Source organism: Diorhabda sublineata, chromosome 2 (genome assembly GCF_026230105.1).
Source record: "Diorhabda sublineata isolate icDioSubl1.1 chromosome 2, icDioSubl1.1, whole genome shotgun sequence".
Taxonomy (NCBI): Eukaryota; Metazoa; Arthropoda; class Insecta; order Coleoptera; family Chrysomelidae; genus Diorhabda; species Diorhabda sublineata.
Window position 1 is genome coordinate 16,357,435 of NC_079475.1, and position 15,735 is coordinate 16,373,169.

General features: G+C 32.1%; 2 protein-coding genes across 2 annotated transcripts; one reads left to right on the forward strand and one right to left on the reverse strand.

Annotated features, from left to right (window-relative positions):
- Positions 1-147: 147 nt before the first annotated feature.
- On the forward strand, positions 148-4,984 carry LOC130440773 (BTB/POZ domain-containing protein KCTD3). The gene is made up of 2 exons (XM_056774100.1): positions 148-759; positions 2,830-4,984. The coding sequence occupies exons 1-2, from the start codon at positions 258-260 to the stop codon at positions 4,530-4,532; spliced, it is 2,205 nt and encodes a 734-aa protein (XP_056630078.1). The 5' UTR covers positions 148-257; the 3' UTR covers positions 4,533-4,984.
- A 921-nt stretch (positions 4,985-5,905) lies between these two features.
- On the reverse strand, positions 5,906-15,735 carry LOC130440774 (ATP-dependent zinc metalloprotease YME1L). Its single transcript, XM_056774101.1, has 9 exons — positions 15,549-15,735; positions 14,731-15,485; positions 12,937-13,121; positions 11,668-11,796; positions 11,345-11,574; positions 10,550-10,710; positions 8,513-8,862; positions 6,940-7,088; positions 5,906-6,438 (listed from the first exon to the last, which is right to left on the reverse strand). The coding sequence occupies exons 1-9, from the start codon at positions 15,573-15,575 to the stop codon at positions 6,256-6,258; spliced, it is 2,169 nt and encodes a 722-aa protein (XP_056630079.1). The 5' UTR covers positions 15,576-15,735; the 3' UTR covers positions 5,906-6,255.

Here is a 15,735-nt window from a genome sequence, read left to right on the forward strand (position 1 = left end):
GCTTTTTTATTTAAATTGGTTCCTTATTGATATTAGATGAATCAAAATTCGGAGCTGATTAAGATAATTTATATATATTTTTCATTTTCAGGTACAGTTATGCTTCGATTACAATTAATCGATTAATAGTATTCGAATTTTGATGTCAATCGCTGTCGATGACATAAAAACAGTGATAGTTATTACCAAGTCTTATACGTATTTAGTTGTAAACTGATCACAAAGATGTTGCAAAAGTAAAAGTAGTAATAACTGATATGTTATTTAACATGTCTTTCCAACAACCTGGTACTATCGGAGATATATTGCATTTAAATGTAGGCGGAAAAATATTTTCTACATCCAGACAAACTCTGTCTCTTATCCCGGATACCTTTTTTACAGCTTTACTAAGTGGTCGTATATCAAGTTTAAGGGATGAAAAAGGAGCAATTTTTATTGATAGAGATCCTAAATTATTTTCTATAATTTTAAATTATTTACGAACAAGAGAAGTTGATTTACAAGGAATAGATGTTCGAACTCTTCGACATGAAGCTGAATATTACAACATTGCACCTTTAGTGAAAAGACTTTTACTTTGTGAAGAATTAACACAACCCACTTGTGGTGATGTATTATTTTATGGAGCTTTACCAGCTCCATGTATTCCTATACATGATTCAGGGCAAATATACCAATCCACAGAGCCAGTTGCTGCACATAATCCAAGACCTGGCCCAAGTAGACATCCAGAAGTCGTTTCAGATGGAGAAATCGGTAATATATTAATTTTAATATTATTCATGTTTGCTCTTAAATGTAATTAAAATAATTATTTCAAACATTTTTTCCTGTATTACTCCAAATATAAATAGGAATAGGAAACAGTAATAATCTAGTCTAAACCATTATATAAAATGTTTTAAAGTATAAACATAACAAAAAATTATATATAAGGTAAGAGCACCAATGGCATATGCTTTAATGAGGATATTTCTTTAAGAAAATAATGCCAGATAAAAAATATCTTTCAAATTTAATGCAGAGCTATTAGGTGGATTGTAGGTATTAACTGACGTAATTAGAATTAGTCAAGATTTTTACTTTTTTGGATATGCAATTTTTTATTTAAAACTGCAAATGTTCCTATGATACTAGATATGGCATGACCAAAGTAAGATATCACCAAGTACCAGAGGCAGGCAGTTTGTTAAGGGACTAGTACCAGTTATAATTTTTGACAAATTGGTGCAATCAACAGCTGCTCTTTAAACTTTAAATGCGCTGATTCATTCATTGTAACCTATCGATAGATTGTTTTAATTCTTTCTGTTTTTTATTTGATTTGTTGTATTGTAAAAAAGTAAAAAAAAAATGTTAATTTTAACATATTTTTTTCAACAGTCGCCATTTTTTTTATTTTTTATTCAGAGGTGATAAATTACAATATATGGTTCCTTCCTCTTTAAAAAGATTTTTGAATTCTTTGTTTTGATACTATCAGACCCTCTATAAAATCATGTTGATGAAAAAATATTAAAAAAAAATTTTTGTAACATTTTATCAAAAAGTTTTATATGGAATTATAATAAAGAAAACGAGAAATAAAAATATTTAATTATATCTTTACAACCGGTACTAGTCCCTTAATATTGCTAAACTAATAACAAAATTGAAAAAAATATAATAATATAATTCTAATACAAGATACAAAAAATCATCATTACTAGTATCTGACATATCCAGGTTTTATATAGGTGCACAAGAAAAAATTATGCTTCGAAAACATCTATTACAGGTTTTTTAAATTTACTCGCAGTCACTATTTCAAGTAAATTCAAAGATCCTACTATTTCTTCTGGTCCGACAAATTTGCTGCAACAAAGGTTTTTTTAGCTATACAGATAAGTGCCATGACATTAATCTCATCATTTACTTTTTCTTGAATGATACAAACATATCTATAAACTTGGTGAGTTTTTTCTTCCACCCTCAAAAGATACTAAGACAAAATATCCCTGCTTAATAACTTCCTTGTTCACATTTTTAACTTCTAACTCATCATCAATAATAGGGGAATCATCTGACTCTGCGTAAGGAACATCATTGCTCTTATCTGAATCAACACTGCAAGAAGTATGCATTTTTTCATTAGATTTTATCTTCAGTTGCTTTTTTAAGTCTGAGATTTTCTTCTCTTTTCATTTGCTATCCAACTTATTCATTATTATGAATCGTATTATATTTTACATCTTTATTGTTTTCCACTCAATTTATTGAAAAATTATAAATTATGATGTTTATTTTTTTCTTATACAGCTATTGGTTTTGGGAAAAAAATTAAGAAAACAAAATATTTTTCAATAAAACAAGGATTATAAGTTATAATTTTATTTCATAAAACCTCATCTTGAAAAAAAGTTTTGATATGGAATGAAGAAATGGTTGTTAATTTCACCCCGTATAATGTAACAAGAATATTAAAAAATACCTGTAGTTAGTCCTTTGTGAGTGCACGAAAATAATAGAATTTCAAGTTTCTAGCTTTATTGGAATTTAAGAAAAAAAATAAATCCTCAATTTAAGTCACCACCTTTTAAGGGTATTATCTCGGAAAGGGGTGGGCTGAGGACCCATATTAATTTCATATGAGCAATCACCGCCTGAATTTTGTCACATGAATTAGGTACACCCTGTATGTTTGCAAAATATGCATTTAGATTTTGTTTCAACACACATGGTAGTTATTATATCTATATTATAATAATTACCTTTATTTGCTCTAACCTAATTAATTGTAAAAAACTTACATTTTTTCTACTTTAAATATTCCAACATTTTTTTCAGGAAAACAGACAGACGATCTTCAAATTTCTTCCAACCAAAACCAACTAGGTTGCACACATCATTCTCAGGGATATATGCCCAACAGACCCCACGGACATTCACGAAATTCTTCTTTAGAGTTAAGATTAGGTTCATCAAACAATTATAGTAGAAGTTCTCAAGATTTGCGTGGTTTACCTTGTAGAGGGCACTCGCGGGCGGCTTCATTAGATTTGAGACACGTTAGAAATTCTTCTGCCGATCTTAATAAACTAGTTAGAAACGATATTGGTTTGATATTTGGTATTACAGCAACCAGTTGGGCAGATCCTCTTCGAGTACAAATAATAAAAGCACATCACAATTGGATAGTTGTTGCATATGCTCATTTTGTCGTTTGTTATAGATTGAAAGATTCTAGTGGATGGCAACTGGTTTTTACCAGTCCTTACATTGAAAGCTGTATAGAAAGAATAGCAATTAATGCTAAAATTGGTTCTGCAGAAGCTTCAAAGATGGTAGCTATATCTTATGGTAGTCAAGTGAGGTTATGGGGAATTTCAGATGCAGGATCTCACACAAATATTGGTACCTTCAATCTCTGTGTTCGAGTAGAATATCTATTTTTTATTGGCAGTCAATTGGTTGCACTATCACCTTCCGGTAAACTAGGAGTATGGCACGCCATGACACAGCATTGGCAAACACAAGATGTTATGCCTATTGCATCGTTCGATACAGCAGGATCAATATTATTATTAGGATGTAACAATGGATGTATCTATTACATAGACATGCAAAAGTTTCCTCTGAGAATGAAAGACAACGATTTATTGGTAACAGAATTATATAGAGATCCAAATAACGAACCAGTTACTGCAATATCAGTTTATCTTACCCCAAAGACAAACATATGCGGCAACTGGATCGAAATTGCCTATGGTACAACTTCAGGTGCTGTGAGACTTATAGTACAGCACCCGGAAACAGTCGGTCATGGACCTCAATTGTTTCAAACATTTACGGTCCATCAGAGCAAAGTAATCAAAGTAACGCTATCTGAAAAATATCTAGTATCAGTTTGTTCCGAATACAACCACGTAAGAAGTTGGAGAGTGACAAGATTTAGAGGAATGCTTTCGACCCAACCAGGTTCGACACCTGAAGCTTCTTTTAAAATCGTAGCATTAGAGACTATAGAACCCACTATGACATACGGAGTCGCTAACGAATGTGGCCCATTTGGAGAACAAGATGATGAACAAGTATTTATACAAAAAGTAGTTCCTGATTCAGACCAAATATTTGTTAGATTAGCTAGCAACGGAAAAAGAATTTGTGTAATAAAAGCAGTGGATAACAGCACAGTTAGTGCATTTTGTGTTCACGAATGTGAAGGTTCCAGTAGAATGGGCTCAAGACCTAGAAGATTTATATTCACTGGACATTCCAATGGTACCATTCAAATGTGGGACTTGACAACTGCTCTAGACATTTCTTATAAGTCTGATAGTAGTAGCGTTAATCAAACAAATAGTGGTCCAAATACACAGGAATTACTTCTTATGTTGGATCAATGTGATATTAGTAACAGTCTGTGTTCAACTCCTTGTATGTCTCCATCTCCTTATATGACCGCCGCTTTAAGACTGAAATCAAGTAACGTAGCTTTTTTAAATCAGCAATTACACTTAGATAATGAAAAGGCATCAAATTCATCTTAGATTTGTGCAACTAGACCAGCCTGCGATTTTACATCTTGTCACAATTGTATGAAATATCCATTTTCAGTAAGTGTTGTACACTATATTTTCTCCACACCTACACGAGATACTCAATATTCTACCCCAACACAAAAAAAATTCTCACCTTTATTGGGATTATCAAATATCCAATTGGAGAGCAGGATTTTATTTCGCACTAGTGCCAAATGCTTATTAATTTGCTATACTATGGTGAAATATTGACTATCTTATGCAGGTCGTTGGAAAATACTTTTTTACTACTGAATTTAATTACAATTTTTATAATTTTAGAATTGACGTCAATACCTATTTGTAATAATTTTATGTTCTTTATAAGTTGTGTAAAAAATCTTTTTCTTTTATATTAAACAATAAAAAACAGATATGAGTGACATCTTTTTTAAAAGTCACATCATCCTGTTTGAACAAAATAATGGCTAATTATATATGGGTGTAGGGATACAGATGTCTACAAAAAAATCAACTAGGAGGAATATGATTTAAATAAACAATAAAAAAGAACAAATATAATAAGAAGCTAAGTAGAGCAAATGTGGCAACACTGCTGGTACCAGAAGGCGAAGATAAAGTTTACAGAATGATCAAAATTGAAGGTTAAAAACTTTACTGTATGAGATTAACGACTAAAAGCAGAGGCGTATTACGCTTTTGAAACGAATCACTGTTTAAACAATGGGATTATTCAGACAATAGATTGAATAAAATATCGAACTGTTTGAATCTCTTATATCATCTCCAGAGACCGAAGAGCTTACTGAAGGAAGTGGGAATAAATGTGCGGTCACTGAAGACAATAACTTGGTTATAGTGACGCGATACAGACAGTGTAATTGTGTTAGTGGAGTACTAGTAAACAGAGTGTACTCATATAACCAACAGTTCCATGAATTCCAATTTACTAATTGCATTTTGAACACTCTGTTTATTACTACTACACCAACATTCACAATTACACTGTCTGCTGTGCGTTTCTATTACCTTCTATAACCAGTTTTAGCTTCTCAATTTGGGAGAGGAGGGGTCACGAATTGAATAAAAAAAAAAAAGTAAAATTGTGATCCGAACTATCTCACCATAACTCTATAGGCGACTGCTTAGTATAGTTGTCTTCTTTCAATTTCCGCAGTTCACTAAAACTATTTCAAAGGTTTAATGCTTCCCTATCTCCAGTACCAAGGTGACTTTGGTGAGATTACATATTCGTTTCCACAAATTTACCGTTCAAGGTATTTTTTGCTTTGGTTTGTAATGATGATGATTAATTTGTGTTAATTGGTCCGGTGTAATTGATAGAAGAGTGATTTCATAGGGATCGTTTAACCAAACATTGTCAAAATCTTTATGAGCAGTATATTTATGTAAGTCGTATCTACATTACAGTATTTCAGCTAGTTAGAACAGAAAATAATGGGGAAAAATAAAAAATGAATAAAAAAACAGATGTAACAGTTTATTATGCACTCGTTAAATAAATCCTGTCCAAATAAATCGTAAGTTAACAAAAATTAAGTTAAACTGATTAGAAATGAAATTTATAAACCCGACTTTGGGACTTTGTTGAACTAGCCGTTAAAATATTTACAGAACATACAAAATATCCAAAATACTTCAATTTGTTGTACTTCATCAAGTTAAATAAAAATGCGGAACTCTCCAACAACAAAAAGGTATTTTGTTAAAACTAAAGTGCCTTCTCTCCGCCTCCCGCCTTTCCCGACATAATTGCCTTTATATCTTCCGCATCTAACGTTTCATATTTCAGTAAGGCTTCTGCTAAAGCTTTATGTTCCTTCGAGTGCAATGTTAAGATTCTCTTGGCCCTTTCATAACTGTCTGATAAAATTTTACGAATTTCATTGTCGACCTGAAATTATTTCATAAATTTTAATCAAACCTGAAAATAAAGTCTTTCTGGCACAAATGTTTACATATACAGTATACATATTCATTACTATCACTACACCAGCACTAACAATTAATAGTGTAATGACAGTAAACAGATTGTTCAGAATGGAATTATTAAGTTTACCCAATCCATCAACACTCAATTATTATACTGTCTCAAATTTCCATAACCACCTCATCATCTTCAGAAATCGAAAGTAAGCTGGTCCAGATTCTGAAGAATTTGGTTATCGAAACGTGCTTCAGATAGTATAATTGTGAGTGTTGATGTAGTCATATTACACAATACTCAGTATAAATATCACTAATTCCAAAAATTCCAACTCTTCACGCTTAAAAACCGATATCATAATGAAATATCTGATAGTGATTGTTTTTAAAAAGTACAGTTCAATAGACAATATTTCATTAATATGGAAAATTATATAAAAAAAACATTGATGTAGATAGCGACACTCACCATTTCATTTGTTGAAGGACCCAAGGTTTCTGGTTGGAAAGTTTTAGTGTTATCAACCATTGTACGAAGACCAATTTTCTCAGACATCCCCCAGTCTTTTACCATATGTGTAGCGATAGAAGTCGCTTGCTTCAAGTCTGAACTTGCACCTATAAAATTGACAAATAAATGTAGATTGAAAAAGAAAATGTCATAAAAATCAGTATCATATTATTGACTTATGAGACATTGTGTCTCAGAGACGATTCACTGAGACCTGGGCCAGTATTCTCAGGTCCTCGCTTGGAGCGATATCTTTGTCGTTGAATGCGAGGGGATCGAAATTTATTTCACTTGCAATCGCATGTAAATAGACAATTCTAATCTATCATTTTATTCAAACATTGTTTTAAAAATTATAATTGTATATAAATAAGTTATGATTGTAGTCATATATAAGGGATTGTAATAATGTATGATCTCCTGTATATTGGAGTGCTGGAAGAAACTGAAGAAATCTGTTGCAGAGCCCCATTGAGTTGTTTCAAGAGACCTTCTAATACAACTCAGTGATGACCAATTTAAAAAGATATTTCGGTTAATCATAGAACCTTTCAGATATGTTTTGACACAATAAGAATATAATATATTAAGATATTATCTTGACGAACTTGTAAAAACTACAGAAGTAAAAACTATTTTACTTTTTATTTGGTTTTGATTTATATAAACTTATTACAAATATGTAGCTGCCAGGTTCATAATTGATAAACTATTAAAAGTTGTTAAGGCTCTCTGAACGTTAAAACGGAATGATTTCATTTAGTTATTGGCAGCACTGGAGTTTTTTGGTAATGGTAGTATGTAATAATAATTCCTGAGTTAAATGATAATAGAAGAAAGTAAGGTAAAAAATTACTTATGATTTATTCTCAGTTGAATTTAAATTTGAAATGTTTGAGATTCTTTTTTAAAATATTATGTACCTGGGATAATTGGATTCATCAACTGCACTCATGTTGCTCTATCTCATAAACTGCTACTATTAAAAAATTGTATTAGGTTAGAATAGAATTCTTTGTGTTTAATTGACAGCAAACGTACACAACTAGAAACTATTTTGACAAAATACGATAATATACCGGTGTTACCGTATCTAGTCGCTCGTGTTACAAGTTTTCGAGCGGAAGGGTTTATATGAATCTAAAAATTCCATATCGCTGCCAATCTAATCACTCCATTTGGTGGGAGGAGTGAGTTAAAAATACCGGCCCTGAAAGCTCTCGCCCCTTCTGCACTCAGTTTCAGAGGAGTGCCTCCTATATTAGTAGTTATTTCATTCTCTACCTTCAATACATTTAGAGAAATCCGCTAGCTCCAGTTTACGTAAGTTTTCCAGTTTCACCGAGTGCACTCCCAGTTCTCGCATGCATTTAGCAATTATGTAGATGTTTTTTCTTCTAACCAACCCAAACGTTTTTGGTCCCCAGAAGTGTTCTGGACCACTTTTTGTCATTTCTTTCTACCACGGTGTACGTAGTATAAAGAATTATTATTATGAATATATTTAACGAAAAGCTGGAATTGTACTTACCAGAAGTAATTTTTTCTGGTCCAAAAATAAGTTCTTCTGCAGCTCTACCGCCCATCATTGTATCCATCATAGCTAATAATTGAGATTTTGTGATATGATATCTTTCCTTTTCTGGAATGTATGCAGTATGTCCAAGACTAGGTCCTCTGGGAATAATAGTTACTTTATGTAATGGATGACTATCTTTAGTGTAATAAGCTACTATTGCATGTCCGCCTTCATGATAAGCTGTTATCAAATTAGCTTCTTCGTCAGGTATACGGGACTTTCTTTCAGGTCCCATAAGTACTTTATCCCTAGCAGATTCTAAGTGTTTCATGGCTACATATTCTGCGCCTTCTATAGCAGCTCTATAAAAAAAATATTGTTTGTAAAGGTTGCTTGACATGATGCAAGACAACCTGCAAGAAAGGCCGCTTGACATTGGGCAAGATAACGTTCAATAAATTGTAAAATATCGCATAAATGAATATTACATGTCGCTTGACATTAATCGAATCTTTTGCGATAGTATCACGGCTACCACTAACAAAAATCCCATTAGTAAAAGTTAACAAATTCCTAACCTCAAATTTTGTTAAATATTTTGTAACCAGTATAAAAATGAGAATAACTAAACTAAAGTCAGTGGCCTTGCTTTTGGACTCTATGGATAGGTTGATTGTTAAGTAAAAAATTTTTTTTGCTAGAATTTCAGTTTGTGTGCAATAAAAATGACACCAAACCGAGATCTTGCATGACAGGAAACAATCAGGTGCACTTCATCTGCGCATGCTTTTTATCAAGAAATATTGCTCCTTGTATTGCATTGCACATTGTCTTGCATCATGTCAACCGGCCTAAAAGGCGCAATATTTCTTGATCAAAAGCTTGTGCAGATGAAGTTCACTTGATTTTTTCGTGCCATTTTGATTGTGCGCAAGTCGAAATTCTAAAGAGTAGTCTACTTCTTTTTTGTTCATTTCATTTGGCTTTGTTATTTGACGTTAGGAATTTGTTTAATTTACTTAAGGAAGTTTTTTTAGGGACAACCATGATGCAGTGGTAAGAGACTTGTCAAACGATGTCCAATATTAATTTTGACTTGAAAGCAATTTCTTGTCTTGCACCACTTCAGGCTGCCTTAAATTTGATCACATATGAAGTGTGGGAATTATTGTTTCTATTAAGATTGGCAAACTTTCAGCTTGGTTTAGCACAACTTCTTATCCTTATCTTAATCTTTGCTAAAATGAAATTACAGAATCAATACCTGAAGTGAACCTAATATAGAATTTATTGGTCAATCAACTTTATTATTCATGTATAAATTATACACACACACACACAAATATATATATATATATATATATATATATATATATATATATATATATATATATATATATATATATATATATATAGTTATTAATTTATAAATGTTTATACAAAATATAAATTGTATATGATATTCTTTATTCCATCTTCAATCAAATACTTGACGATACGTGACCCACGAGCTAAATCTAAAAAAAATAATGATCAAAATTTGACCCACTTCTCAATAAGGTTGCCATGAAATAATTCGGTTCTTCACAGTTTCCCAATTTTGATCATTAAATATGAGCAGTATCATCTGCATATAGAGTGAGTCATGGGGAACTTTACTTACTCCTACTATATGTAGAGCCCCTCAGGGAGAATATCATGAGGCTATTGGAAAGTGTCAACTCCTCTTCTTTATTAATTTACAGGGTGAAATTGACCATAAATTTTAATGCGCTATAGTGTTTACATAGCTCATTTGTTTTTTTAACTTTTTTCATCATGCAGTACACTGAGCCAGCTTTGGATATATCAGTTTAGGGATTCATATTGAATATTGCACCCCGTATAATATTTTTTTAGATGCAATAATTGAATTCCAAACATCACAAATAACCAATGAAAACAAATTTTATAAATAATCTTTTTATATTATTGAATTGTAAATTTGAATCACCAAGATTGTGTTGTCAAGTTAGTGTTAAATAAACAAATTAAAAAATATAAATGTACCTTAAAGCTGCTTGATTTACCATATTTTCGAGATCTGCCCCAGTAAAACCTGTAGTTCCTCGTGCTAATAATTCTAAATCTACATCTCTAGCTAATATTTTACTTAAATATAAGCCTAATATTTCTTTTCTTCCGGTATAATCAGGTGTAGGAACAGTAACCTGAAACATATATTAAATTATAAGCTTATATTTTGCAATATTATAATCAAAATGATTTTTTTCTCCCCCAAGTGTCACGGAAAAAACGGTTGCTAGGCTAGACTAGGAAACAACTCATAATACTTGGAATTTTCAAGTAGTAGTACCCTCGTCGGATAATTCAGAGGTAGTTATTAGGAGGTTTGGTCAATTTTAGGGTTTCCTACTAATTGAGACTTTCAAACAGCTTTCTTAAGGAGTTGGGTAGATTTTGGTGGGTGACTTTTAATGAAGTTGCTCTAAGCTAACATTGTGTAATAAAAACTGGCTGAAATCACTTCTTTTAGGGTACCTTTGAACCCTTTAAGATTTTTTACAGGGTTTCCTGGTTTATGGGGTTTCCTGCCAATTGAGACCTTCTTAAAATACCTTCGGACACTTTAGGATTGGTTATAATGGGGTTGGTTAGATTTTGGGGTTTTGTGCCCACTGAGATTTTTAATCAGGTTGCTTCAAACTATCATTGTGCCAAGTTTAAAAAAAACTGGGTGAAACTCAATTTCCATAAGGATTGAGCTGGCTCTTTTTGTAACTATGTGTTGATATTGCTTATTGTCTTAAAACTGTATAAGATTAAATTGGAAGCTGTATATACCTCTACGTCAAATCGTCCAGGCCTTAAGAGAGCTTGATCCAGATCATCCCTTCGATTGGTGGCTCCCAAAACAATGACACCTTCATTTTGATGAAAACCATCCATTTCGCTAAGTAGCTGGTTAATGGTTTGGTTAGCATATGGATGCAACACACTATTAGTACGTTTCGAACCAACTGAATCGATTTCATCGATAAATATCACACATGGAGCTCGTTTTTTTGCTGCTTCTATAACATGAAAAAAATTATAAGCTCGACAATACTGGAAGACATAATTTTATCTTAACATACAGAAATATCATTATTGATAATTCTACTCACTAAATAAATCTCTGACTCTCCTGGCACCTTGTCCAACTAAGACTTCGTCAAACTCAGGACCAGCAGCATGAAAAAAAGGCACACCAGCTTCTCCAGCTACAGCTCTAGCAAGCAGAGTTTTTCCCGTACCTATTTAACAGAAACATTTAATGAATAGAAAGCTGTTTCACTTATATCACAAAATTATGTATCTTCAGCTAAAATTAACAGTATTAAAAAATTCCTGGAAAAAGTAACAATATTGTTTGAGACAAAAAAATTACAATTTAAATTTTACGAGGTGGAGCCAAAAAAGTTAATTATTTTATCAAAATTAAAGTAAAAAGCTAGCCCAAAATTTGAATTAACTACTCTAAGGAAGATCCAAGGGGTTAAATCTGGTGGGTAAAATGGATATGGATAAAACAGGGTGTGCTAAAATTTATGAATAAAAAGAAATTTTAGACTAAATATAAATGTTCCAGAAACAATTTGTAAAGTTTGTAGTATGATTATAACCCAATCATTTCTCATTCTAAACTTCCCACTATTAAATCGCCCTTACCACATGTAAACAGTTTATGAAGTTACTATATTATCACCCAAGTCAGATTTTAACATTTCGTGAGCATCATTGACACTTTTATACAATTCAGACTAAACTTAATGCATTGTAGCAGTATAAAAATTCAATCACTGTATTTTTAGTCATAGATTATATGTATCGAGTGGACAGCTAAGAACGGCCGTCACACAGCGGACAAGTCCTCCAAATACATGGCGCAAAAACATTTTTTAAAATTGTTTCTTCCTTTGTTCTTGCACAGGTTGCTTCTTTTGCAATATTTGAATCAGCATAAAGGCACTTTTGAAGGGATACTGCACAGTCTAATGAACTGAATGACTGATTGTGTTTCACAATGAGAAAAACTAAAATCATTAGCAATTTGTACTTTTGTTCTTGTTCCTCATCTTGCTATTACAAACTTGTTATTTACGGGCGAATGGGACTGCAAGAACGAGAGACACTGCGCTTGGCCGTGCTAGGCGCTTGTTCTTTTGTGAAATGTACAAAGCCCAACAAAAACCGGATAAGCCAGAAACAGTTTATTTTGGCCGGAAACTCTATGAAAACGTTACTACAAAATTAACTCTGATTTGGAAACACCTTTTTCACATAAGAATTATTATATCAATAATTTTCCAGTAGTTTATTTATATTCAAAGTCGAAGACTAGAAGTCGCATTTATTGGACTGAAGACGTAAGAAATTATTTGTAGTTCTCATACCTGGGGGACCAACTAACAAAACACCTTTAGGTAATTTCCCACCCAAACTGGAAAACTTTTCTGGACTTTTCAAAAATTCAACTACATCTTTTAATTCTTGTTTTGCTTCATCAACACCTTTTACATCTTCAAAAGTTACATGTATTTCTTCAGGATCTACTTCAACTTGATTGCCTAACTGTATCCTAAAAACAATTCAAATTACAATTGATTATTAATATTTATTACATACCAGGGTTAAATCTTATAAATTAATAAAAGTTTGATACAAAATCTCAAAAACATTAAAATGGCCTACGAGGGTTGCTACTTAAGTTTCGAAATATTGCACTGATGTGGATAGGTCAAAACCGACACTGCAATCATAAATTATGACATTTTCGAGCGAATATTTTCTATGATTTTTGGTTATGAAGCACTATCTTCCAGGTTGTTAGAATTGCTTATGAAGCCTCTTTTAGTATTAAAAATATTACCGATGGCTTTCTGAAGCCAGGAATATGGCTTGTATATGAATTAGCTTTTAGATATGTTTTTACTAGCGAGAAAACAAGTGCTGCTATCCCATCTACTGCCACACTAATACTATCACTCAATGATTTACCAGACATTGTAAATCAGCAAGCCAAGCCTTCAAATTCAAATATAAGGTCAAAAAAAGGAAAATCCAGAGGTTGTATTGAGACACTGTCAAAAATAAAATAGAGGAAGAAATTTTGGCTGTGCAGGCTGTGATGAGAAAAAAATTGGCTGAAGAGAGAAAAATAAAGTGAAAGTTGATCCAACATAAGAAGAAGGTCCAAAACAAAGAAGGAAAAAAAAATTAGAAAGTTCTGAAAATAAAATTGAAATACCTTATGCTGATTTTAGTGTCCCAGAAACATTTCCAGACTATGAAAAGAAAGGAAGTACTCATGAATCCCCCGAAAAAGATTATTTACTCTCTAATGTGATGACTTCTGATATTTTTTATTATGTTGTAGTCGAGTATAAAACAAAAAAGTGTTAGGCACTAGGTAGGACAGGTAATTGAAAACATAAGGTGAAGGAGGTATGAAATTTATATTTCCTGATATTTGTCACACACCTTTGAGGATATGTGAGCAAGATGAATACTACCTTAATTCAAAGAAGCCAATCCAAAATACTACAAATAACAGCTGATGCTACATGGTACCTGTCAAACCAGACTATCCATGAAGACCTAAGAATCCTCTTCATATAGGACGTAATTGCAGAACACAGCACAAAACACCGTAGAAGGCTAGAATCACACAGTAACCCCTCCATCCCCTCTTAGAACCCCTAGTTGATAGAAGACTCGAAAGAAACTGGTCAACTGATCTAACAAACGAATAAAGAGGTCTTATCACTGGAAAAAACCTTATCATGCCAAGAGGCTCACGCCCTCAGGCCCCTGAGCCAACCTAAACCTTATAGAACTATTATGATTTTGATTGCTAATAAATGTTAAAAAAAAGTATTTGTGACACATCTTCCAACTGTCAGTAGTTGCATATCTTGAACCACAGGATACTCTATTTTTGATACTGACCTAACTAGGTTCAATTTATAATAATAACTAAGTTTATTGTATATCAAAATGCAGTGTTTAGAACATTTTGCTTATTTGCTTATTTTTTAAATGAACTAATAAATAGCAGTTTTAATATAGCTAATTATTTTTTGTTTAAAACTGCCCCCTCTCCTCTTTATTTAATTCAGAACAATCAACTAAATGCAAATAATTTTTTATCTAATATGTAGGTAAAACAGGTATTGCTACATACTTACCTAAATACAGATCCACTGGCACTAGCTACAAGACTGAAAATGATAGCAAGAAATATAAAAACCGTCAAAACTTGTGTTACTAATTTCAAATATCTTGTAGATTTTCCAGGTTTTGTTACTGAACTATTTCCCATTAAATAGCCTTCTGCAAAAGCAACTTTTAATCTCTGTTTTTCAGTTTCATTCAAATTCTCGTCCGTATTTAACATCTGTTTAAGTTTTTCTGGAGAATTTGGTGTTTTTGAATTTGTCGAGTTGGGTCCTTCAGATCCCACAAAACCCAAGGCTTGTTTCACACGATCTGTTAATGGAGGATTTCTATTTAGTTCAGCTTTTATACTTCTATCAGTCTTAAAAGTTCTCAACTGAGTTTGAAATAAGCTATTGTTTTCAACTAGTAATCCATTTACTAATTTTTTATACAGCGACTGGGGGACATATATACAATTTTTTTTAAGAATAATTGTAGGTACTGTCTTATTTAAATCATTCTCTGAGAAACCATGTTTGTTTTCAAAAAATGTACTACTTGAAGTATACGACACTTTGAAATTGTTTATAAAATGATTTTCCAATAATGATTTAGTATTAATATACTTGGCAAATGAAAAATCACAATTTTTAACAGCTTCCAAAAAACTGTCTAGACAAAGGAAAGCTTGAGCATGTTTGGATTTTTCAGGAGATTTATTTTTCAAATAAACGGAGTGCCTGATATTTATCTTAGACGAAAACTGCGTTAATGTAGCAAATGCCTAAAACAGATGGATATCAAAGGTTAAGTTAATTATTAAAAGATATCAATTCTCCCAACTTACCTGGTTATGGTTTTGTAATGAAAACATTATATTTTACATATATGATGAAAATGAAATGTTATTTGGATGAGAAAAACTACAATTTTGTAATGATGAAAATAACCTATTTGACAGCCAAAGGGTCCAACTTCTTGAAACAGGATTGTAATTGCCAAATTAAATCCAATCAACAATGGACTACGGTAGT

Excerpts from the sequence above, each read along its gene's own strand:
- LOC130440773 (XM_056774100.1), top strand. The coding sequence starts at position 258 with ATGTTATTTAACATGTCTTTCCAACAACCTGGTACTATCGGAGATATA. Across the intron at positions 760-2,829 it reads CGTTTCAGATGGAGAAATCG|GAAAACAGACAGACGATCTT; the intron begins GTAATATATTAA and ends CATTTTTTTCAG.
- LOC130440774 (XM_056774101.1), bottom strand. The coding sequence starts at position 15,575 with ATGTTTTCATTACAAAACCATAACCAG. Across the intron at positions 13,122-14,730 it reads GCCAGTGGATCTGTATTTAG|GATACAGTTAGGCAATCAAG; the intron begins GTAAGTATGTAG and ends AATTGTTTTTAG. Across the intron at positions 11,575-11,667 it reads GAGAGTCAGAGATTTATTTA|AAGCAGCAAAAAAACGAGCT; the intron begins GTGAGTAGAATT and ends TTCATGTTATAG.